At 31.6% G+C, this 27,828-nt stretch overlaps 1 protein-coding gene across 1 annotated transcript in view; it reads left to right on the plus strand.

The window, feature by feature from the left end:
- Positions 1 to 27,828, plus strand: part of LOC127725205 (uncharacterized) — a 55,748-nt gene that overhangs the window by 1,749 nt on the left and 26,171 nt on the right. The window contains exons 2-5 of the mRNA XM_052232062.1: positions 1,981 to 2,034; positions 4,675 to 5,058; positions 6,658 to 6,909; positions 13,244 to 13,417. Of these exons, the coding sequence (XP_052088022.1) occupies positions 1,981 to 2,034; positions 4,675 to 5,058; positions 6,658 to 6,909; positions 13,244 to 13,417 (864 nt within the window). The remainder of the gene's footprint in view (positions 1 to 1,980; positions 2,035 to 4,674; positions 5,059 to 6,657; positions 6,910 to 13,243; positions 13,418 to 27,828) is intronic.

A 27,828-nucleotide genomic window follows, 5' to 3' on the forward strand; every position in this document is an offset into this window, starting at 1 on the left:
TTATCGTATCTATATCCCTTCTGACTAAGCCTCTTTAAAGGTTGGTTAGCTTTTAAGGTGAATGTCGACATTTTGTGCTTTGTATAGAATATTGCCATAAAAGATTGGATGTGAAATAACTGAACGTATAAGATGTAAGCATGTTGATTTATATAACGGAATGATGTCCTTGTACCGATGATAAAATTTAGTAAATGTTTTGACTAGTTTGTGATATTGAAAGCCCTGTTGTAATAACTTTTCAGTAATACTGAGATTTCTTTCGTTAAAATCAAATACGTTCTTACATACACGAGCGAATCGAAGAACAAGTTGAGATATCTAAACACCATAAGATGGTGACAAAAGAACGTCACCATCTAAAATTGGATAATTAGCAATAGGAAATAAAAAATCATCTCTTTTATCATAAATTTTGATGTTAAGCTTCCCGTTAAAGATATAGATATCAAGATCCAAGGAAAGGGAAGTGTTCATTGTTAGTATTAGCTTTAGTTAAGTCAGTTCAGCAGCATTAATCTCTTTAGTGTACATACTGAAGTCGTCATTATATTCCAAATTTCTAACAGTGTTTTGTAAATTTTATTTGTATCAGATGTTGTTTCGATGGGTCTTTGCTGTTTAGGCATAAATTGTAATTCATAACAATACAAAAAACAGGTCCGCATTGGAATTCCAATAACTTGACGATATACAGAATCTTCATAGCGAACAAATATTTAATCTAGTAAAAATTCAAGGGCAGTTATCCTATCAAAGCAGGTCTAATTGACATAGTTCTTTTGTTTGTTGTTACTAAAAAATGACCTAAAAGAAATTGAACATATATATTGGCATTCTGACTTTTTAAATGCCCATTTAACTAGGTGTGTGAAGTTTTCTTAATAAAATCATGAGACAAAGTGGTGTATAGGGTAGAAAAATAAAAAAAAATAAAAATAAAATCACCAATACACGAATTTTTGACACTCCAAAAGTAATTTCTTCCACTATTTTCAGTGGCCTTATTTGTACAATTTATTACCAGGTTTTTGATTGTACCAAGTGTACTAGTAAGTAGAATAGACAGTTGCGTAGTGGAACAATGGCTTGAGACGAAATAAATCTATATCTGTAAGGTGTTTTGTGCAGCGTCGGAAGCCAGTACATAGTTTGAACTTTCATTGTATTTGGTAATGCATAAAGAGTTAGCTAAAAGTTTATAGATATAGGAAGATGTGGTATGAGTGCCAATGAGACAACTCTCCATCCAAGTTATAATTTATCAAAGTAAACCATTATAGGTCAAGGTACGGCCTTCAACACGGAGCATTGGCTCACATCGAACAGCAAGCTATAAAGGGCCCCAAAAAATTACTAGTGTAAACCATTCAAACGGAAACACCAACGGTCTAATCTATATAAAAACGAGAAATGAGAAACACGTTCGAACTACATAAACAGACGACAACTACTGTAATCAGATTCCTGACTTAGGACAGGTGCAAACATTTGCAGCGGGATTAAACATTTTAATGGTACCAAACCTTCTCCCTTTTCTGAAACAATAGTATTACATCACAACATAGAAAAACACACTCAATTGGAAGACTTAACTCAATCAAAAAACGTAAATTAACACACAATGAACGAATAAATTTGACCTGTGACACCTGAATGCAAATACACAGTTAATAGAAAATTACAAGGGATAAATAATTAAAGTCAAAAGTAAATGTTTGTTACAGATGTCATTTCCGAAAATGGAGTCAGTTGAATGTTTGGTGAATTCGTGATTTCCTTTTGCAGAACCTCAATGTTAAATTTACGTCAAACAATAATGATATTTTTAGCAGCCTTATCAGCCGGGAGTTCTTTTAGCTTATGCATTTAAACAAATCGGTGCAGATATATGAATGCCAATTAAAACTCTAACTCATAGTTATGCTTAAAATTTTAGAAATGTTTTGTCATGATATATCATACTGTCAAATTTTGTAGTTATGCATGGAGCACAACCCGAAAACCCATGTCCTCATACAGTGGACAATAAAGGTAAATTTTACATTTTTCATTTGATGAGAAATCGCTGACATTTTTAGTTACAGTGGACTGGTCGCGATATAAAAAAATATTGGGTTAGTTCACAATTGACATGCGCGAGGGCTCCGAGTTAGGATCTACTTTTTTTTTATTAAAAAAATCACTGAAGACTTTGTTTAGCAGGACGCACGCACGAAAGTTTTTGTGAATGAATTGTTTATCATTGTTTCAGTAAAACTAGTGAAACTTCTTTGAAACTATATTGTCTTAGTGGCGGGAACATTTGAACAGAAAAATATAAAGACGAAATTTGAGTTGCATCCATCAAAATTTTTGAAGTTATTATGAGGTCGACAAGAAATGAGCTTTCCAATAAACTGCATTCAACTGAAGATATTTCTTCTCCAAATTGAACCATTTGTTTTTAATTCCAAATGTCTGCTGTTTAACACATGTTTATAATTCTTTTCAAATTTAATCGAACAATGTTAGACCTAAAAAGCGAAAGCAAACTTTTGTTCTTCACTCAGCGGGATTTGAATCCCTGCATCTGAGACATCGTGGCAACACCGCCTGCAGTGCGTTCATCACATAAAACCACTATATATATATACATAAGTCTAAAGATTTGCACAACTGTACTAATATAAGATGGTAATATACGAAGATGATGTAATAAAATCGTGTTGACAAATATTTTGGCTTATCAAATAGCATTTCTGCACACAAAAAAATGATATGGCTGTGCAGGGGAATTTGACAACCGATTTCAGTATTTGTATACCAGAAACGCGAAAGATATATTCAAACCCACAAGTTGTAAATAAACTGACAACGTCATGACAAAAAAAGAACAAAAGACAATCAACTGTACACAAAACACAACATAGAAAACTAAACACTGAGCAACACGAACCCGACCAAAAAACGGAGGTCATCTATGGTGTTCCGGAAGGGTATGCAGATCTTGCTCCAAGATTGGCACCGAAAAGAGGACGTGATTGTGGTTATGACAATTGGAACATTTCCGTCTTCATCTAAAACAGATATTCCATAACGGTCAACCAACTTGTGATGGCGGCCGTAAAATTTACTTAGAGATGATTTCAAATTCACCATTTGAAACTCTTCATTTAATAGCTTCCTTGTAAGCAGCAACCCTCTATCAAGGAAATCATGATAGAAAATGAAAGCCTTGGAATATCATATCCACTGGAAGATATATACTCTATGTGCAGGCATCATCTATATTGTTGGCAGACATAACTGTATCTGTTGTATCCTTTATTATGGCATAGTTGCCAATGATACAACTGTCCACCAACTTAAAATAAAGTGGATGTAAGCAATTATAGGCAACCGTACTGCCTGCAACAATGAGTAAACTTATACCAATATATAAACTTATCGGTACTGACATGATTTATAACAAGACTTTTCTAAAATTGCCCGTTTATACATTTTGAAATTATAAAGAAACTAAGGTTTCAACTCCCTCTGGCAAAGTTGACCTTAGATGGATTTTGCTATTTGTTTTAGGTATTTTTGTCATATAGCTCTTCAACTGTTTCCGTACTTATACATCCCTCGGATTTCAAATGTTTGGCTTTGAGCGTTCCTGATGAAGGTAAATCCAGAAAAGCGCTTCGGACGCATGAAATTATTAAACGTGTTGTTTTCAATTTTTTACATCACTGGGTCGATACCTCTACTGGTGGACTATCAGTCCCCGAGGGTATCATCAGCTCAGTAGTCAGTACTTCGGTTACTGACATGATTTATAACAAAACTTTTCTAAAATTGCCCGTTTATAAATTTTGAAATTATAAAGAAACTAAGGTTTCAACTCCCTCTGGCAAAGTTGACCTTAGATGGATTTGGCTATTTGTTTTAGGTATTTTTGTCATATAGCTATTCAACTGTTTCGGTACTTATACATCCCTCGGATTTCAAATGTTTGGCTTTGAGCGTTCCTTATGAAGGTAAATCCAGAAAAGCGCTTCGGGCGCATAAAATTATTAAACGTGTTGTTTTCAATTTTTTATAAAAGGCCCGGACATAAAAGATATGAAACAATTCATTTGAGAAACACAAAGGCCTCATTTATATTTTATAACAAAACAATTTACGAAATACAAATATGACAAACATGAACCAAAGACAACCACTGAACAACAGGCTCCTGACATAGGGCAGGCACATACAGAATATCATCGTCCTTATGCAAAGTGACTGTAACTAGCATTTATCAAGTCGGCTCAGAGAAAAGCCATTGCAGAATGTTGATGCATCATGCGGCAAAACCCTTTTATTTATCATAATTTAGAATTATTTCGGAAAATGAAGTGTAAATTCTTTTTTCTGTATACTGTTATATTTAGGACAAACCAGTATAGAAAGAGTATTGAAATTGTACTATTCAATAATCGAACTTAATAAACTCATACTCCATCATCAATTGTTTCCATAAAGAATAACATCATTTAAAGGACGTATGTATGCAGCAACATACTATATGTAAAGCAACATATGAATAAATATAGATGTGAGTAATGAGCCTTCAAATGTACTGTGTGCTAAGAAATGTATACTTTTATTTTTATTTTAATATAGAAGAAAAATAAATGTATTTATAGATTTTTTTTCTTTCAGTAGCAGATATGTGTACAGACGATTCAGTAGTAGAAAGTAGCATTTATGGAGGTAAAACAGTTGACAGTGTATTATTACGTATAACGAAACAACACAACAACTGTATATGTCATGTTAGTCTACAAAACACTGTAACTAATTATACTATATATATGTCTAAATACGAAGGATTTAGTAATTCAGCCCCAGAACAACAGAACTGTGGACTTGCAGTCGACGTCGAATATTCAGATACATCGGATATAACTCAATCTCTTCAGTCGATTCAATGTACAATTGGAACTAGTATGAGGTCAATTGCATTAGAAGGCAATGAGCTTAAACTTAAATCAAGGATAATAGCAGGCGACTTCACCAGGGGATACTGTATGCAGATATATAGAAGTAAGCTATTGGTTATGCATTTACAGATGTGGTACCTCCTCTTAATTTTGTTTTGTTATTAATTATATTACAAACAAATAAAATGCACCAACTTAAATGCATTTGATTTTGTTTTAACAGATGTGCCTAATCAAATCTATCAAATGTATTTAAGGATATATTCTTTTTAGGTTCTAATTTTAACCTCTTTGTCTTTTTCAAAGTCAATGAAATTTAAAGTGTTTAGATCTTAGGTACGAAGGTACCTTTAATCCTTTTTAAGTGAACATATTCTTCTCCGGTGTCAAAACAACAGCTTCACAAAGAAGAAAGCAATTTAACGGGTCCTACATGTAGAGCAGAATCTTTCATCCCTACCAAAGCACCTGCGATTACCCGGTGTTTCATGTGGTAGCAGTAGTTTAATCATTTATTTTCTTTGTAGTGTTTTGTAGATGTTTGTATTTCTTTTTTCGTCGTTTTTTCGATTTTTTTTCTATGACTTTGTCAGTTTCTCTTCGATTTAAGAAAATTTGAATGTCCCTTTGGTATCTTCCGCCTCTTTTTTCTCTCTTTTTTCCCTCAAATGTTTACAATTATCTGGCTTTGCACAGGAGTGTATTAAATGGAATATTGAAGTGTCTTACCAAAAGGAGGTACTTACTGAAAACAGTTTATACGCTTCACAGACTTATATGAATTTGTTCTCCAAAGTTCTAATTCTAATTCATAGAAAATTTGGTGTATGGTGCATAAAGGGAAACATAATAGCCTTCTTGAAAAGTAGGTTAACTGAATTGGAATTATATTATAGTGTTATTAACTAGCTGTTTCTGTATTGGCCGTGTTATACATTCGAGGTTAGATGTATTTGCCCCGAGATTCGAAGTGTCGAGAACCAATACAGCTGACCAATAATCTATTACAGGGCCAAAACAGAAACAGCCAGTTCATAACACTTTCATTAAATGATTCTTATTCTTCAATTAAACTAAGAAACTTACCATTCCTACGATTTAGGAGTTGAACTTGTCTTTTCGCAGTCAGTGCCAGTCACGATTCAGTAATAAAATGTCTGATTTCTCGTCCAAGTACTAAATCTATGCTTATTTAATTCAGTTTATCTAGCGAATGTAATGTAGCTTGGCAGAATAACCATTCTTACTCTTTAATCGTTTGCATTCTGATGATAGACCAACGGAAATGAAACAGTGATAATAATCGAAAGTTATCCTGGGAAAGGCTGTGAAAAATTTCCTTTTCATATCATCACAAAACACAAAACATCATTTAAACATTTTTAAAAGTTATTTTAGGTTACTAAATATGATAAAATATATATTATGCATAACAAAACATCCAAAGTGAGGTGAAGCGTAAAAAAAATCAAAACGGTAATGAACGTTCCGTATTAATTTAAATTTTAATTTAGGTTTCATCATCTTTACAATTTCGATCATGCATTGAAATGAAATCAAGGAGAGTTCCATATCGATATAAACCGTTGAGTGTTTTATTGTTTCAATATTTATGTTTTGCATAGTTTACATACGATGGCATTGTTTTAATTTAAAAGTGTAAGTTTCTATCGCTGTGAATGTTTACAATTTATTTTTGCAGATCAAGCGATAATAACCTGCAAAATGAATGACCAAGTACAAAAAGCAGGTTCAGATGGAGATTGGATAGAAACATATGGTACACAACATACATCTGTTGATGAGTGTAAACAATATTGTCTGCAAAGTAAAGTTTGTGTAGCTGTTCATTATGAGTATTCAAATCAATATTGTTTTGTTTACAACAGTACAACAAAACTATTTACTCGAGATGATGCAACGTATTCACAGAAGCATTGTGTCGACACTCAAAGTAGGTATATATATAGTGATCAGTTTAGTCATTTAACTGATAAGTGGAATATGAATAAAAAGATACTTCTAAAAGACAACAATCAAGCGCCACATGTACATAACCAAAAGATACATACAGTTTGCTTTCTAGTTTTATCTTATTTTTACGGTCGTCAACTTTTTTTCCGAAACAGAACTTTATATTACTTTACTGTATTTTACAAATTTGTCCTTTAGCTTTTTTTTATGCATATTCAGGACGATATTAAATACTTAAACTTTATTTTACACTTTTTGGTCGGTTCATGATGACGAACGGTCATTCTGAACCTGCACTGGAAAATGAAAGTATGTTGGATAGGGGTAGAAATATTGTTTGTCCATAGACCATATACAGACAGCCTAGCAAACTGTTGAAAGGGTTTATTTAAGTGCTCAGAGCCTGGCACTCACTCTATATATATTCGAAGAGAACGGGATTGTGTTTACAGTTGGTACATATCTGTCGTCATCTGTGAAACATATATTCCATAACGGTCAACCAAATTGTGTAGGATTATAAAAGGGATGATTTTAACTTCGCCACTTGGAACTCTTGGTTCAATAGCTCCTTGTAAGCAGAAACCTTCTATCAAGGAAATCTTGATAGAAAATACAAGCTCTGGAATATCAACTTGGAGATACATACTCCATATGCAGGTGCTGCTGGAATGTCGTTAAGTTTTGTTCTCAACCGACCCTTGTTGTCAATTTCTAGAAGTAAGTCAAGATAGGAGGCAGACTAAACTGCATCTGTTGTATCCTTTATTTCAAGTTTGATGGGATAGATGCGTTCAACATAGCCACAAAACATTGAATTATATAGTGGACGGACATCATCTATATAGCGAAACGTGAAGTTAAAGGATAATGCTAGTTTCTTTTCAGTCTGCATAAGAAGCTTCTGTATGAAGTCAGCCTTATAGGAATACAGGAACAAGCCGGCAAGAACAGGAGCACAGGTACCGGAGGTTCCCATGGGAATGCCGATTGTTTGTTGAAAAACACGTACTCCAAACGTAACAAATATGTTGTCAATCAAGCAGTCAAGCATCTTGATTTTTTTGTATCAATCAGAGAGATATTTAACAATACAAAGTACGATTTTTAGGCAACTGAAAATTATTCTCAGAAAACAATTTTTCGATGTATTCGCAAAAACCGAAAGCAAACTTGCTGACAACATTTATGATACTGAAATTAACATTGAAGAATATAGCTACTAAAACGTGACAGAAACCAACATGGCGGGGAGTTCTTCTCTCAATTATAGACAAATGGTCTGTGATCCGAGTATCACCCCATAAGCATCGCTAGCACCGTCCAATTGTTCGATGATTCTAAAATTGCATAGAACATTTAACAACTAGAAAAAGTTGCATAGAACATTTAACAACTAGAAAAAGTTGCATAGAACATTTAAAAACTAGAAGAAGAGATCAATGTGACAATGGGTGATACTAATGCTGAGAAACCGACCCGGTTGACTAAAGATACAAACACACACATATATATCATTTATGTTACAAATGAGTGCAACTACATTGATGCTGGTGTAATTCCACTTGGCTTCAGCGTTCACCATCTAACTTTTATTATCATTAAAAATATAAAAGGCGGCCGAAATGAACATACTTGTGCATGCACTGATTTTGTATCATGGATGGATACCCCATATCCTTATTTTTCTATTATACAACCATCAAATATAGAGACTAATGTAAACTCAACGTAACTGAGTTTTTATTTATATACATATATGGAGTTATGTCCTTTCAGAACTATAGGTAATTTAATTTTTAAGAAACAACCCTGACGATACTAAGTTTCAATGAATGTGCTATTCACGGCATGTAATAGTGACCTCTGTGAGGTCATTATTTAGCCCGATTATAGTGCAAACTTTAGTTTGTTTAAATATCATTCGATAGTAATCGTGTGTTGTTGTTAAATGGGGTGTATCTATACAATTCCCCATCTTAAATATTCCTTTAAAGTTTTAGGAAGAAACATTTGCTCCTTTACTCCATTTATTACAACACCAAGTCTTAAACGCATAATTATATGAGATAAAATTATATAATATTCTATCCCAAATCTCAGTTAATTAATTATAACTGTATTGCCATGCAAGAAAGAGAAAACAATTATTCTGAATAAGTTTTATTAAATCGTTGAACAAATAATGTTTTTTCGAAGTACGATTGTTTTAGAAAAAAAAACACAACCCTCCCATTTTTATAAAGTTAATATGATAAATTACTTTCTATGTTACTTGTATTTTTCATATAGTAAAACAACTGTTTTATTCATTCTTCATGCAATTACAGTAAAATTGAAAAAAAAAAATGATTAAACTGTAATTACTAACGGTTTTATCTTGATTAGTGAGTTTGATTTAGCCGATGGACGTTGTTAAATCTAAATGAATGAGAAAATGTGATTTGTAAAATGGGATGCAATATCCTGGAAATCGTTGCAAACAATAATATGATTTGGCAGTATATAAGTCAGATAATTCATACTTTAAGGGTTTTCTTGTCGTATAACACACCTTGGGGTGTCAGGATTGCCCAAAGAAAGACCTCCCTACGGTTGGTCTTTCATTTAAACAATTTTCCATCAAATCAATAGCTGATGTCAGTCAAATGTGAGAGGAATTAAAGATATTTTTATGAAGCTTTATGAAGATAGTTGATAAACATTTAACGTTCAAAGAAAGGAGAATAAATATTAACGGCTATCAAGGGATAAACGATAACATGAACCAGAGGGATTATGTGCACGCTCAAGCTCTTAAATTCAACTCCGAATACTATTAGACATTGTACAAGCACGCACGTAATATTATTGGATAAAAAATTAAAGAAGCAAAGAAAAACCTTCGTTGATGAAGCCATTGCACAAGACACATTGAAACATAAAGACATGTGGATTCGTTTAAAACAGTTTAGACCATCTAAGTCGAACAATTCATGTACATCATACGTAGAAGTGAAGTCCTCAATTGCTACTCAAAATGATAAAATTGCTGGTGCTTTTTGATGATTCTTTACCTGATGTAGAATAACCTATGCTGAAAGATTCATCTACTATTCCCAAAAATGTCAAAGTTTTGTCAAAAAAGAAATTCTTGTATGTATTCTGCTATAGGAGAATTTGGTTAAGATAGCATTTCGGTTAAACTGCTAAAAATGAAATCTGATGTCACTGTTACTATACTGACATATGTTTTGAATATTTCGATTGTAACGTGTTGGAAATGACTGTGAAAAAGCTAGGGTTAGTCCTATTTGTAAATTTGGAGATGCTCATGTTTTAAACAACTATAGACCAGTCTCAGTACTACCTATTGTAAGAAAAATAATTGATAGACATGTTTTTAATGTTTATATGCACATTTATAACTGAATAATTTGATTACAATCAGTAAGTCTGGTTTTAGGCCAAAACACTTATGTGTTTAACTGATTGATGGCTTAAATACATTGATTAAGGGTAAATTAACTGGTGTAACATTTATTGATGTAAGCAAAGCGTTCGACATTGTTTATCTTAATGTTTTACTATATATATTGAAATCATTTGTAATTTTTCATATTTGGTACAAATCTTATCTATGTAATAGAGAACAATGTAGTAGCTGAAATGGTATTTTATCTGAGTCAAGATGTATTACAATTGGTGTACCTCAAGGCTCAAAACTCGGGTCTTTGATTTTCATTTTATTTGAAAATTATGATTCTTAATATTGAGTACACTATGATTTTCTATTTATGCAGATCACACATCACCTGATAAAAGAGAGGCGAGATAAACTAAAGGGACATTCAAACTCATAATTAGAAAATAAACTGACAACGCCATGGCAAAAAAAAAACGAGAAAAAAACCAGTATACAAAATACAACATAGAAAACTAAAGACTAGGCAACACAAGCACCATCAAAAACTTGGAGTGATCTCATGTTCTCCGGAATGGTTAGCAGATGCTGCTGCACATGTGACACCCGTCGTGTTATTCCTTTAAAATGCGTTGAAAAATTATTATTGGATCACGCATTAGAGGATAGGTAATTTAACTCTTATCTAACCATTAGACATCTCCAAATTCGAGAACCATCTAGATAAATCTATTGATTTCATTTAAAGTATTCTGAAAGAAGAATTACCTAATTCCCTGCAATGAATGACATGTAATCAGCTGACGATAAATTTGAAAAGACTCAATGTTTGTTAATTGGAACGAAACAAAAACTGTCGAAATGTCAAATATCCGTATTGAAATAGGTGATATTGCACTTGAAACTGTTAATGAAGCAAAACTTCCGGGTGTGTATATTGATTGCTTTTTCACCTGGTCATACCATATTGATATTTTGACAAAGAAGATTTCAAAGAAAAGTGGTGTATTGAAAAAAATGAAGAGTTTTATGTGAAAGATTGCCATACTTAAAGTATACAACTGTATTAATTTTCCACAATTAATTTATTGTTGTACTATTTAGCATGTTTAGTAAGGTGCAAACAAATGTTGCTAATAATGATAGAATTATTAAGCTTGAAGAAGTCAGCATATTATGACATCGTAAACCATACTTTCTGGGGAACTGCGATCGATGCCCTTTCAAGTTAATTTTGTACATAGAAAAAAACGTATAGAACTCCACATGCGGGGTGTTGACTATGTTTGACACAGGGTGGCGGTTTTGAAGCGGAGAAGAAGCAATAAAGGTAAGTAAAAGTATCAAAGTTTCTTTTTTGAGAATTGTTAGCACCAAATAATGTATTGCACGGAAGGAACCGAATCATAAAACATTTCCAGAGGCAGAAGCAAATGTTTCCAGTGCTTCGTTTTCTCAAATAACTCACCCAAGTTTTCCGTGTTGCAAATTTTGAGACTTCATATGCAAGTTTCAGGATAGAAAAACTACTTTTGTCGATTTTTTTCCCGTTTGATTTATATAGAAATGAATTCATATCATAGATTTTAACCAAATGCCAGCTTCTTAGTTAAAATTTATTGATTTTAAAGTTAATTTTTCATCAAAATGTAATGTGTCGCCCGGGGTGTCAGATTTTGCATCTCAAGGGGTTGGGGCATTTATTAAAACAAGGATATATTTGCCTATACTTTGGTCTTTATCTGTATGTTTGTAATTCAAACACACCTACTTTTTTATGATGACTTACAAACTTAAGGTATTTCATTTTGCCCATATTTAAGTTTTTTAAGTTATGTACATTTTTAATGTTAGAAATAGAGAAAAAGCCTCAAAGTATTTTGTTTTACACCTGAACATGAGTTGTTTTTCCCTGTTCAGTTACTATAATGGTCAGGAAGAAGTCATGGCTATGGCTTAATGCACCAAAGCATTAAGCAAAATCACAGAGCAGACCTCCATATAATATTTGCCGGAAGCCACTAACACCTAAACTTCATCAAAATTCTTCGCCAATTTTCTTCACAAAGCACACGTGCACGCCGCAAAAGGGACTTACTTCAAAACGTATTCGCTTTCTCACTCCACAGAAATACTCACCGGCATCTATATTTGCAAGTGACAATTAAACTTCAAGAAGGCTTTCATATGAAGTCTCAAAATCTGCACAGTGAAAACTGGGGAGAGGTATTTGAGAAAACGGAGCACTGGAAACGTTTGCTTCTGCCTGCTGGAAATAGATAATGATTCGTTTTCTTCCGTGCAACACATTATTTGGTGCTTACAATTCTCAAAAAAGAAACTTTGATACTTTTACTAACCTTTATCGCGTTTTCTCCTCTTCAAACCCGCCACCCCATGTCAAACGTAGCCAACACCCCGCATGTGGCGTTCTACATGGTGGAAAAGCAATTAATGTTTTTTCAAGTACTCCACCAAATGTCTCCGGAATATCTATTTAAATATCAGACATAGTACTGGATATATGTAATTGCTCCTTGTTGATATCTTGAAGTATTTTATGGAACAAGTTTAAAACGATGAAACAATTAATGAAAATATAAAAAAACATAATATGCAAGTGTCAGCTTTTTTCAGTCTGGAGTACATCTACTTCATTTGAACTTTGGTGGATAGTTAGTTGTCTCATTGGCAATCATACCACATCTCCTTATTTTTATATCAATGGTTCTTTTATGGCATACGTTGAAAATACACCTATTTCTTATATATACAAGATTAAAAAACCAAGGGAATAACCGGAACACCAAACAGTGAGTTAAAATTAAATGAAACGGATAGTAATTAATATTTTAGAGAATATCCTTAATTATTTTATAATTACAGAGCCTTAATTATTTTATAATTACAGAATTGAAAATTAGGTGTTACCGTCCAGAATCAACAACACAGACAGACCATGTAACTACTACAGAGGACACTTTTACAACAAAATTTGAAACAGTAACAAAACCGATCAGCGATAACCACGCGAAAAATTCTAACACTCAGTCAACTATTGCAAGAGAGAAGGAAAATATCAAAGGTATAACAGTATAAATGGTAAAAAATGAAAAATTTCGAAAAAAAAAAAAAAAAATTAACCTTGATTCGTTTTAAATTTGTTTTATTTTGAAGGTTTATCTGAACTTATGTTTGAAATATATTGTGAATGTGGACAAAGATTTTCTTTAACCATTACGTACACTATATTTTATTTGTTCACGCATCGTTGTCAATATAATGGATTTTGATGTGACTGTCATACAAGTGAGAGGTTTAGATAGCTATAAAACCAGGTTCAATCTACCATTCTCTACATAAGAAAATGCCTGTACCAAGTCAGGAATATGACAGTTGTTATCCATTCGTTTGATGTGTTTGAGCTTTTGATTTTGCCATTTGATTAGAGACTTTCCTTTTTGAATTCTCCTCGGAGTTCAATATTTTTGTGATTTTACTTTTTATATAGATTTGAAAGCATACAACATATACATTTAATGAGTATATTCATTTCTCTATAAAAATAACAATATATTTCATGTAACATTTTCTTTGAAAATACAACAAAGATGTATATTGAGTATTAAACTTTGACAACGGACCATATAGCGTTATTTATGTTTAAACTGAATTGCAAAATGTAATGTTTGAATTGTTATGAAGGTGAGCTTTTTTTTAATAGATAATGTTTTTCCAAACATTGCTTTTCTCCAAAGTACCTGACTGGTAGAATTAAATTATGATTTTCGATTAAACACAATGATTGCAATCGTGTCATCATATGATTCAATATAATATATATACGCTACTGGTATTTGTTTTCATGTTTTGAAGTTAAATTGAGGACTATTTAGTCAATCATTTTGAAAGCCATATGTTATGATGTCCTTTATTTAGAAATAAAGTAGTACCCAAAATAAAGGAATAACCAAGTGCAATTGTTTACATTGTATGTATTTGCAGCGTTTGCCTCTTACTATTCTTTGTAAGGAAATGTTTCCTCCTTGTATTCCATTATTGCTTTAAACTAAACATGAATGTTTGATATTTACTAATCTAAGTAACAAGTAGGTTTAATTTATATAAAAAAAAAAGATAACATACAATGAAACTGACTAAATCTTTATTTTGATCTGTATTTTAAGGTCATGACATTGTGTCAAATTCTTGAAAACATTGTGTAGTGGTAATTTTGAATTATCTACACACTGAAAAATTCCAAATTTATTAGATCATTTAGGGACATAACTTTGGAACGGTCACTGTCAAAATTATCAAAATCGAACTTGGCCTGAATTTTATGGTTCATGCCTTAGTGTTCAAATGTCAAAGTTTTTGACAAGTTGTACTTAAATTATTATCTGGAGGTTGGGGATTAATACGAAAGAATTAATTTAGTACGAGGAGCCATATATTTTTTCTTTATCACATCTTTTCATAACTCGAGAAATTACAAAATCGAAATACCCTTAAAAAATGTCTAAGGGAGATCGTGTGCTTGTCCTTACACAATTTTTTCTTATCTATTCCTAGAAACCAAGTCCGTGTATTGAGTTGTCAGACCACCAATTCAACCAATCAAATCTTGAACATAAAAGTAGCCTTTCCTTGACAAAAAATTGTGCTTTTGATATGAAACTTTTGGTGAAAGAGAAATATATTCAGACCATTTTGAACTTTTAAAAATGTACTTATCCATGAGTTTGCAATAAAAATTGAGGATTAATGCGCTTCATTGTATATTTAAAGATTTTCAGAAAACAAAGGGTTATTTTTAGTAGCAGTTGCCTTCCTAATGGTCGTGTTTAACTACAAGACTTTAAACATTGGTTGAAAATTGGCATCAGAAAGGTGATACATGTACAATTCAAGATATACCTGATATCTATGGAGTTAAATTTAAGATCAAATATTCCGAAAGCTGTGGAAATAAAAAAAAAAGGTTGAATATATAGGGACTTTGAATTGGTGGTTTGACACCTAAAGATGCCACTAATTCCGAACAGTCCTTTTTTGGTCGAACCTGCTTACCTTCAAACTCTTCCGCGAAAACCGCGCTTCCGAGGGCAACTTTGCTATTAGATAAAGACATCAAGATATTCTGAGATACAAAAATCTATATTAATGTGTGCCGTGCTATATTTCATGACTGTTGATATAGATTTTCAGTGAGATTAAAGTTGCAATTTATTGACATGGGATTTGATTTATATCAAACATGTACTTTTTTTTCACATCAAAACATTGAATATTTAATTGATTAGTTGGGTTCGTGTTCGTGCTTAATTTCAAATTTCTGTGTAATGTGTTGAGGACAGACTGTGACTTTTTGTTGTCTTTGTTCTTCGACTTGTAAATGTTGCACTAGTGTTCGATAATCCCATTGGTATCTATTCTCTTTTTAACAAACATGTAATATTTGCTGAAATTTTTAATCGCATTTATATATCATATACTCAGGTTTGTGTTGACATACAAACCGAACATGCCAACGTCTTTCTAAATACACACATCCGAAATTTTATCGTTTGAATCATCACCTACAAGTGTATGCTACTGAATTTTTTTCATATAAAACTACGGTTTGTCACAAAATATATGTTGGGGTCATTTTTTGGCTTGATTTCAACAATTTGGGTACTAATAGAGACCGAATTGTCATATTTATTTATTTATTTACATGCTTTATATTTTTGCTGTGAAGCATTTTCATTTTCTGTTGATATAAAAACAGGTCTTATTTTACCCTCCCCGGCTAGTCTGCAACAGTAACAGTGGTAACAGGGTCAGTTTAACTAAAATAAGATTCTCATATTTTTTATTAGATCTATTTTCTATCATTTCTTTTAATTTTTGAGACAGCACAAGCACCTTGATTGAATACAAGATAAACCACTCAAAGTCATTTCTCGGTTGTGTAACCATTTTTCTTTTCTTGGAGTTCGGGAGATAACTCGCTTAACTAGACTTGCACTTTTTTATCCTGAATTCCACTAGAGGCGTGCAATTACGTATACTTTGCCTTAAACCATGGGACCGTCTGTTTTCCGTCGACCTATGGTTCTGGATGCCCATTGAAATCCTTTTCCCCCATTTCTAAAAACATTGTCTGACTTGATTCGAGTTATGTTTTCTATATCTCAGTAATCGTAAACTTTTATACGAATCAGATATCTAATTAAGTTTCATATAGTTGTTCTCAGTTAGTTGGAGATATACAAATGTTACAACTTGACAGTCGCTTTTACTATTTAAATCATTATTTTTAGATACGTCTACTTCATTATTGGTGGCAATAGTTATTGCTATTATCGGTTGTACCGTTGCAGTCGTGTTTGCTGGTACAACTGTATTTTACAAAAGGTATTTAAGGATATAGTTCAGTTAATATGTAGTACATTGTTATATAGCAGCTTCTTCCGATTATAAATCTGTTGTAAAAAAATTGTAAGTGGGAAAATTAGGGTTGGATGGGTGGGGCTGGGGAGTCTATGTTTTTTTTCACTTCTTTTCTTATTCCTTTCCTCTGCCATTATCTGTTAATATTTATTTTTTAATTGTAGTTTTAGCTCCATTCGTCATCTTCTTACATTTGCATGATCTTTATTCTTTATGTTTGGTTTTATGAATAATTAATAACATTTTTCTCTTTGACCATATTTAAGTATAATAAATACAAAGAGATGTGATGAAAAATTCAGAAAAGGAAAAGTATTTAAACAGTATGAAAGCATTGAATTGGCCCAAGTTTTATAACCGAATAAATTTTATAATAACTATCAAAGACATGCCATCAACAACAAATTTCCCAAATCACAAAAGATAAATATATAGTGCTTTCATCTGCTTTATTATATTTTCAGACAATTGCAAACACTGAAAAGTAAAATTACGTTAGCGTCAAGCGTTAATTATGTCGACCTTAGTGTGACGAGAGATGTTGCTGACTACACCGCTACCAATACTCAGGGGGTGAATGAACAACAATATGAGACCGTCAATGAAAGAACATGAATGCGTTCATTATATATATGGATGGTATCTTGATAATATGAAACTTTACTTATCACATATTTGGTCACATACCGAGTCAATTGTTAATAGATAATGTACGGTTTAACATTGACAGAAACTCTACGGCTAATTCATTGAATTTGTTCGAACTGCATTTTCCTGTTGTTTTTATTCTGTCAGATGTTTATGAGGCAATTCTACGCGTAATAAATCATTACAGGCTGATATCTAGTTTAAACTAAACAAAAGAAATGGAGTTCTTTATTAGAAAAGGTAAAAACGTTTGTATATCTGAATTGATTATATCTGTGTCCATGGACTTTAAAAGTTAATAGATGTTTGTAGGTGCATAATTTAGAATTCCATGCATCTTATATACGTGATTTTACTTAAATTATAGTATGGAGCTTCGAGATATTTGTAAAGTTTTAAATTATGACAAGTTTTCACAAATCGGTCGATTGTGGTAGGTGTAAATACATGTAGATCTTTTTTTTTTTCTTTTTTTTTTTGTTGTTTGTTCTTTTTTTTTTTCTGGTGTATCATATGTTATTGATAATTTTAACATTTGTTAGTTTGATACAGAAAATATCGGTGCCTTATCCCGTCCTCGTTAACCATTAGTAGTATATGATAATTTTGTTAGTACTTATTCCTTTACTTATTTCTGAAATATATACATTTCTAAATTATAATATATCCAAACAATACATATATAAAAGTAAAATATATTTGAAAAAGAAGAGAACAAAAAATAAAAATAAATAAAAATCACAAAAATTTGGAATTTTGGCAACAGCTAAACAAACAGAAAAAAAAACCCCAACAAAAATCAAAGAAAAACAATATGTCTTACTTACAGCATTCATTACAGCTCACAAGGGTCTTTTTTTTAAATTTTATTTGTATAAACAACTAGGAGGAAAATAAACACAAATGTAAACATAGACAAAGCAACAAACATACATATACAATGTAAACCAACATTTAACAATATTAAATCATAATATAGGTAGTGATGTGGATCAAGGTAAAGAAATGTAAAGAGAAACTAATTTAGGTATACAAAGTACCTATTATATTATAATAGAAATTATTCTAGTATTGGAAGCCAGGGGTCCCAGCAGATATTGGCCATGTTAAAAGTGTTACTGTTAAAAATATATTCCTTTCTAGTGTAAGAGATTCTTTATGGTATTTTTTTAGTCCTGTAAAATTTACCTGATTTTAACAAAGTTTTGTTCTATAAATATAGAATTTTGTCAGGAGTATATTAAGGTTTTTTATCTTATTATTTCCTGTGTTTCCTAAATTTCCAAATAAAATAATATCCATATGAAATTAAATTATTACTTGTGTTTGATTACAGAAAGTACATTTATCTGTTTGTTTTATCCTAATTTTGAATATCAATTCATTTGTGCCTATGATTCTGTGTATTATTCGATATTGAAACCAATGAAGTTTGAGCTTTTTGTTGTGTAGAAAGACATATTGTAATTTGTTTTCCGATCCACATCGTTATTTCATCTCAGAGACCATTTATCTTCACAGTTTGGCCTTGTATTATTTTTTTCTAATAAAAAAAATATACATATCTTTTGATCCTTTATTTGATAGAAAAATGTTCTTATATTATTAGGAAGAATTGGTCCGTGAATTTTATACAGACTGTCTAGAGAGATATAATTATGTTTGAGAGATTTTTGATATGATTTTATTGCTGATATGACCCCATTATAAACAAGAAAGTTAGATTTAATTTCAGAAATATTTTGGCACTGCTCAAAAGTCATTAATTTACCATCATTATTTAGTAGATTATTTATCAATCCGATACCTTTATCAGCCCAGTCTATGTAGAACACAGATGTGTTTCCTATTTTAATATTTGCATTATTCCAAAGTTAGTCTGTGACAAATTCTTCTTCATTTTTTGGTACAATTTTATTTTGAAATTCAGTCCATGCTTTAAAAACCTCTTTCCAAAAGGTGTTTTTACATCTGTTTGATGGACCTAAAAATACTAGTTTTTCAATATTTATATTTTCCGTGCTTTCTACTAGCTTTTTAAGTTTTGTATTATTTTTTAACAACCTTCGGACCCACGTTAGTTTTAACCCTTTAATATATTCTTCAATATCTAGCATTTTCAGACCTCCATATTTATGATCCAGACATAATATTTCTCTTTTAATCTTGTCAGGCTTGTTTTCCCAAATAAATTAATATATTGTTCTAATAAGTTGTTTAAGAGTATTATAGCATGGTGCTTGTAATGTTAAAAACAGATGATTTGATTTTGAAATTATTAGTGTCTTGATTATTGTTATTTTCCCCACTGGAGTTAGTGTTTGTTTAGACCAAATCTTAATTATATTTTCAATTTCTTTTATTAATGGATAATTGTTCAAAAATTGCATTTCTTGCAACTTGACCGAAAAGTTTATACCTAGTAGTGTAAACCTACTGAAACCCCATTCCAATCCCCACTTTACACACATTGTGTCTTGACTATATTTTTTCTTACCTGTCCACACCACCTTTGTTTTGTCCAAATTTCTATGGAGACCAGGCATTTCAGCATATTTATGTAATAAATGTGTCATCTGCATATTGAGAGATCAAATTTTCAATATCATCTATTTTAATTCCCTTTATTTCCTTATTTTTTCTAATTATAATTCCAAGTATTTCTGCACATAAAAGAAATATTTATGGTGATAAAGGATCCCCTTGTCTACAACCTCTTTGAATTTCAAAGAATTCAGATAAAAAATAATTTTGAGAAACTGCAGAACTAATGTTTGTGTTAAAGGTCCTTATCCAGTGTTTTATAGAGGGGCCAAAATTGAAAAAGTCTAAAACATTTTCAATGAAATTCCAAGATACAGAGTCAAAAGTTTTTTTCAAAATTTATGAGAAGGAGCAGTCCTGGTAAATCATTAAGTTCTGTATAAAATAAAATAGATAAGACGAGTATTTTCACCAATAAACCTACCAGGAATGAAACCTGTCTGATCACTATTTATAATTTGAGGTAGAACTAATTTTATACGCTCTGCTATGCAGGTCGATGTTAATTTATATGTGGTATTTAGTAAGCTTATTGGTCGCCAGTTTTTTATGAACTGTCTAGGTTTATCTCCCTTTGGTATACAGGTTATAATACCTTTTCTTTGAGTAATAGACAATTCCCCTTTTTCATAACCATTTATGGAATAACCGTTTCACAGATGATATCGGATATGTTCCTTATGTCGTAACTACAATACCCTTCCCTTTTCACGAATGTGACCTACCGAATTAGACTATTTACCGGATTTGTAATAACATAAGCAACACGATGGGTGCCGCATGTGGAGCAGGATCTGCTTACCCTTCCGGAGCACCTGAGATCACCCCCAGTTTTTGGTGGGGTTCGTGTTGCATAGACTTTAGTTTTCTATGTTGCGTCATCTGTACTATTATTTGTCTGTTTGTCTTTTTATTTTTGGCCATGGCGTTGTAAGTTTGTTTTCGATCTATGAGTTTGAATGTCCCTCTGGTATCTTTCGTCCCTCTTTTATAATAGAGCGAAATACAAATTATCCTATATCTATCCAGAAAAACTTCATTTGTAAAACCATCTGACCCAGGGCTTTTTTCATTTTTCATTCTTCGCAAAGCTGTTGTTAATTCAATATAAGTAATTTCACCCTCCAAATATTCTTTTATGGTATCTTTTAATATCAATATCCGAAATTTCACAATTCAGGTTAACATTATTTAGGCTTTCTGTTTTGGTGTAAAGCCTTTTGTAATTGTTTGCCTCCTTTAATATTTCATCCTGCTTACTGATAATGTCCCCATTTTCATTGACTAATTTTGGAATAGTTTTTCTAATAAAATGTTTAGTTTCTAAGGTTTTTCCCCTTCTTCTATCCATTGCATGTTAGATCTGATGTAGGACCCCCTCATTGTTTCTTGCCTTAATACTTTAAGATCTGGCTTTTTTTCAATTTCAGTAAAGATTTCTTCTGTCAAGATTTGTTCTTCTAATTTTTTTAAATCTTCAGATAGTATTCTTTCTTTTTTAAAGTTTTGTTTCTTCCTTAAAGAAGCATATGCAATTGGTTTTCCTTTATTTCTGTTAATAAAGTTTCTAAAAATAGTTGATCATTTATAGTAAATTGAATTTCTAAGTCATTTATTTGTTCTGAGGTTTCTCTGTTGTATACTAGTGAAGCATATTGTTCTTTTACTCTATTTATAACCTCTTTAACAGCAATTGAATATCCAATGTCATGTAGAAGTGAATTGTTAAATTTCCATAAACCTTTAGCAATTATAAAATTATTCATCTTTAAATGTAATATTATTGGGGAGTAATAAGATCTATAACTGTTTAGAATGTGTAACATCATGTTCATGTTGATAAAGGCCTTGTGATATTAAAAAGAAATCCAATCTTACTTGTGGGATTAGTTTTTCTCCAGGTAAATTCTTTTAGTTCAGGGTACAATTCCCTATAGGGATCTGATAAATCATAATTGTCTATCATATCTAAAACTTTCTCTTTGGCTTTCGATAATTATGTGTATCAAGATTTTGGTTTTGGACTAAATAATAATCTCCAGTTATAATGACTGATTGGATGTTTAAGTTTTCTATTGTGTCACTAACTCTAGTTTAAAATTCAGGTGAATCTTTATTTTGACCATATAAGCGTATCAAAGTTATTCTGTCTCCTTCAGTTTCCATATCAGTTCCTAACAAATTACCTTGGTGATCTTTTTTTATTCTATGTATTTTATATTCAGAGGTTTTGATAAAAAATATTGCTACCCCTCTTTGGTTTGTTGTAAAAGAACTGAAAATACAATGTTATCCCCAAAGATTTTTTATTGATATTTCTTTTTTTTTCAGAAAAATGTGTATCTTGTAAACAATATATGTGACAATTTTATGATTTAAGGTAATCGAAAACATCTCTCTTCTTTTCCTTTGAATTTAAACCTTGACAGTTGTATGAGACAATTTTTATACCATTATTACTCATTTATTAACAATATTTACTTTTATAGCAGAACAATAACTTGAAACTTTATAAATATATTTAGACCTTATTGTCTCATAACGTATTGTAAAAGTAAATGTTAATGTTACTCTGAAATGTCTGACCTCCTCTACCTTGTCTGCATTAATTTCAAGCTGTAAGATAAATGCATCATAATTGCTGTACAATAAGTAATACTGTGCCAAATAAAGGCAACAGTAGTATACCGCTGTTCAAAAGTCATAAATCGATTAAGAGAAAACAAATCCGGGTTACAAACTAAAACCGAGGGAAACACATCAACTATAAGAGGGAAACAACGAAATAACTGAACATAGAAGTGTAACAAAAAACAAACAACAATGTAACATTCATAGAAACGAACTATTTGATAACAACTGCCATATTCCTGACTTGGTACTGGAAATTTTAAGAAAAAAAGGTGGGTTGAACCTGGTTTTGTGGCTAGCCAAAATGGAAAAGAGACAGAAAAAATAACAGAAAAAAAAGAAAGAACATTTGAGATCATGGTGTTAACACCAAAAGGCTAATAATAATTAAAAACAAATTATTATTGTGATGAAGAGTAACACATCCACTTATGTTTAAAAATTTTTAATACAGAAATATTGTGTACAATAGGAGATTACTCTATCTAATTGAAACTATCATAAAAATTATCTCCCTTATAAAATGTCAAGCAAATACCAGTAATTATATCAAAACCTTTAATATATATTAATTCCATCAAATATCAAATGTTTTAGTTGATTAAAGTAAGTTTTTGTTTAATTTTTATTCGAAAGAGTCTTTCGTTTTGTGAAAATAAGAAATATGTGTGTACAGAATGTATATAGTTTTTACTTCTAACAGGGTCAAATGTTTTCTTTCATTAAAATCAATTCATTCATTCTTTCATCCTTAGTTTTGTCTTTAATTGTTTATGTAGTGTAACATTTTTGACATTTTACCGGTGTTTTTTCTTCTTTCCATAGCAAAGAATACACACACATCATAGTTTTTACATGGAGAGCATACGTAATCATGTATATTACTAAGCATAAAATAACAGTTAATTTAAAACGCTCTTGCCATGCACATATTAATTTTCAAGCAAAACAACAAAAAACAAATAACATATAAATATAAGCTAAGCGCTAGCAGAAAAGTAATTTATAAAGCATGTTAAAGCTATAAGAGGGCATTTCTTTTTTTATATTCGTAAAATGAACTCTGAAGAACCTTTGTTAAGTGAGCATCAATTATTCATTTAACTCTTTTTTGTAATAAGCTCACCTTTTATCATGGTATTCTTCTGGACCTGTAACCTGTTGCATCAGGTTACATTATAATTTAAAGGCTTGCAATGGTGATTTTTGTATAAATAGTTACTGTTTCTTGTATCTGTTATCTAAAGTTTTAGTACATTTGACCTTTCGACGATTCGTTTTAGAGTGGAAAGTTGTAGGTCATTGTGATTTTAAATTATGGATAAATATATATATGACATATAGATAGTTTTAACTGGTATCTTATCTGGGATATTTTTGTAGAGTGTGAAGAACTTCTCTGTTTGTTGTACTACTAAGTAAGCAACAAAAGCAGAATACATGCTGAAAAGCAATAAGAGATAAACAGTTGAATTAAATAAACAAAAATCAGCAAAAAAACACACACACAACACAAAAAAGAAGCAACAACATTAACACATCTATACTTACTGGTATGTCAAACCCTAACAAATATTCAAATATTATATATACATTTTTGTGAATTAATATATTGTTTATGAACACAACTATTTTGACCTAATTACATGTAAACATCGTTAATATACAACAAAACAGAGATATAAAGCTACAATTTGTGTACTGCTTGTCCTACAATGTGCATGTACACGAAATGATCAGACGCAACTGATGTCCTTACGGACATTCCAAACATCACGTGCATTTAGACGGGTTTTTTTAACCAAATTCTAGTGTATAGTGTCTCAATTGTCTTGATGTTATACGCTATCTTAGCAAGAACATGACGTGCCTTTTTCATAATGACTGGTAGATCGTCAACAATTCTTATTTTTCTGTTTGTCTCTTTGTAGGCGTTAGCCATAACACATTGTTTATCACTATAGTGCATGAATCTGACAATAATTGCATCAGGGCGTTTTGTACCAACCACTGGAGCTTTCGACGGAATCCTATGTGCATTAGCAATGGGAAAACTGTCGACTTTGAACTTTGCTATACCGAGATCTTTAACAAGAAAATTATCAATCACTTCCCAAATTATCTCATTTTGTTTTTGCTCGATTCCGTAGATCTTTTTTATGGATCTTTTTTTAGCATAAGCATAAATTCCGCCGTAATAAAATCCAAAGAATGATAAAAGATTAATATTTTTAAAGCATTTATTCGCATCTCTGTCACTGTCCAATGTTTTTGTTCGGAAAAATTCCCCAAACGGGGCAATAATTTCATCAAAAAGAGAGTCGAGTACCCCTTTTATGTTTAGGCGTGATTGAGTCGACTTTTTTTGTCTTAAAAACGTATAAAGCAAATATATCTGATACATCATTTTGCTTCAGATTTTATTAATTTTATATATTAAGGCTATAGGTTGATATTACCAAAAAAATAAATCACTGTACTAAACAATGAAATATATGGGTCAAGTGATATACCTTTCTAATTAATAAAAAAAACCCAGAGAAAGTGTGTTTGAATAACAAATTTGTACTAAAAGTACTTGACTGCAGACTGTATTTGTGGATCTTTTTTGTGCATTACTTCCAAAACAAAGTGTGTTATCTAGCCTAAGGGTAATTAGTTCAACCTCTTAGAATTTTTAGTCTACCTTTCCACAACATATTTTATTCGTATTTTGTTTTTAGTGTTTTTGAAATTTCGAAAATTCCCACTGACAACCGATCAAACAATAGTTTTAAGTTGACTAAAGACTTAAAAGTACATTTAATGATGCTAAATAGCTAGTAGATACATATGTCTTTTAAAATACACTGTCTTAAAATGATCGTAATGATGCTATTTGGGTACATTTATCGGGTTTCAAGAGCTAAACTGACAGTGTGTCATCCCTACAATGGCTGTCATTATTACGATTGAAAAAAAAAAAAAAAAACTGACATGTATTAATCTATAAATATATTTATTTGAAAATCAGTTCAAATTTATCTAATTTCAATTTAGGTTTGTAGGGTTTTGTATTTTGATCAAGCTATGCAAAATTTTCTTATCTCAGTCTTAAAATTAAGGCTTCTCCAAGAAACGAAAAGATGGCTGTAATCGAAAGATAGATGAATCGAACTATTAGCCATAGTGTTATTTTATAAAAGTAAACAATCAGTCTTTCAGTTATATTTTAATTTCTAGTTCACTAAAATACCAGTATAAAAAATCTTTTCTTTTAAAGCCTATTTATGTCTTCAGTCAATGTGAGTTCATGAGTTCATCATTTCAACACACAACACAATGAACTGCAAACTTAAGCTGTTAATTAAGCCAACTATGAACACGGCAGATTATAAATTCAAATAAAATGCAAAAGACATAATGATATGGTTTTAATAGTGTAAATTTGGTACACAGATTACCAGCAAATGTCGGAAAATTATAAAGAATCAATAATTATTAACAAAAGAGATGATTTCAGCTTCCCAATTGTGAACTTTCCATTTCTATATAGCAACATTCCAGCAAACGGAGTATGTATCTCCCAGTTGATACGATATTCCAGGGCTTGTATTTCCTTGATAGAGGGTTGCTGCTCACAATGAAGCTATTAAACCAAGAGTTCCAAGTGGAAAACTTGAAATCATCCCTTCGTAAATTTGACGGATGCCATCACGAGTTTGATGACCGTTATGGAATATCCGTTTCACAGATGATAGCGGATATGTTCCAAATGTTGTATCTACAATCCCGTCCACTTTCCCCCCTAATTGATCTTCCGAATTAGACTCATTACCGGGTTTGTACTAACATGAGCAACACGGCGAGTGGCACATGTGGAGCAGGATCTGCTTACCCTTCCGGAGCACCTGAGATCCCAGTTTTTGGTGGTGTTCGTGTTGCTCAGTCTTTAGTTTTCTATGTTGTGTGTTGCGTACTGTTGTCTGTCTGTTGGTCCTTTTCCATTTTTAGCCATGGCGTTGTCAGGAAATCATGATAGGAAATACAAGGCCTGGAAGATCGTATCAACTGGGAGATATATACTCAGTTTGCAAGCGCTGCTTGAATGTTGCTACATAGAAATGAATAGTTCACAATTGGGAAGTTTTTGGTGGTGTTCGTGTTGCTCAGTCTTTAGTTTTCTATGTTGTGTGTTGTGTACTGTTGTCTGTCTGTTGGTCTTTTTTCCATTTTTAGCCATGGCGTTGTCAGGAAATCATGATAGGAAATACAAGGCCTGGGAGATATATACTCAGTAAGCAAGCGCTGCTTGAATGTTGCTACATAGAAATGAATAGTTCACAATTGGGAAGTTGAAATCATCTCTTTTGTCGTAAAGTTTTGTTTTCAACCGACCATTATTGTCAATTTCTAGATGTAAGTCAAGATACAAGGCAGATTTATCTGTATCTGTTGTATCCTTTATCTTAAGTTCAATGGGATAGATGCGTTCAACATAGTCATCAAATTTTGAATTATTCAGTTAGAGAACATCATCAATATGGCGGAAAGTAAAGTTAAAGGATACTGCTAACGTTAGTTCTTTCTTCCTTATAATTTCCTGTATGAAGTCAGTCTCATATGAATAAAATAACAAGTCGGCAAGAAGAGGGGCACAGTTGGTGCCCATGGGAATGCCGATTGTTTGTTGAAAAACACGTCCTCAAAACGTAACAAATGTTGTCAATCAAGAAATCAAGCATCTTGATAATGTCAGTTTCAGAGAATTTTTTGTCTCATCTATCATGTTCTCCCTTCATATATGCATTAACTCTACCACTTTCAACAAAAATTGTTACCTTTTATTTTGAAGGAAACAGTTTTTGAAATCAGATCAAAAATGTGCCCCGAGATATTCAAAAGACAGGCGAAGAATACCAAAGGGATATCCAAACTCATAATTTGAAAATAAAATGACAACGCCATGGCTGAAAAAGAAAAAGACAAACAGACAAACAACAGTACACAAAAGAACATAGATTACTGTCAAAAAATAAATAACTTGGTAAAGGAAATAAAATATAAACCATTACGAAAGCAAACTAAAACTTTACTAAACTCAAGCTTAATCAAAAATATCAATAAGAGACATATACTAACATATTAAATGGATTTATCCGAAAAATATATTTAAATGAAAAAAAATATTCTTCAGTCGATATTTAGTAAGAAAATTATGATTTATATTCACCTTTCAAAAATAATTAAATA

Source organism: Mytilus californianus, unplaced genomic scaffold, assembly GCF_021869535.1.
Source record: "Mytilus californianus isolate M0D057914Y unplaced genomic scaffold, xbMytCali1.0.p SCAF_15, whole genome shotgun sequence".
Taxonomy (NCBI): Eukaryota; Metazoa; Mollusca; class Bivalvia; order Mytilida; family Mytilidae; genus Mytilus; species Mytilus californianus.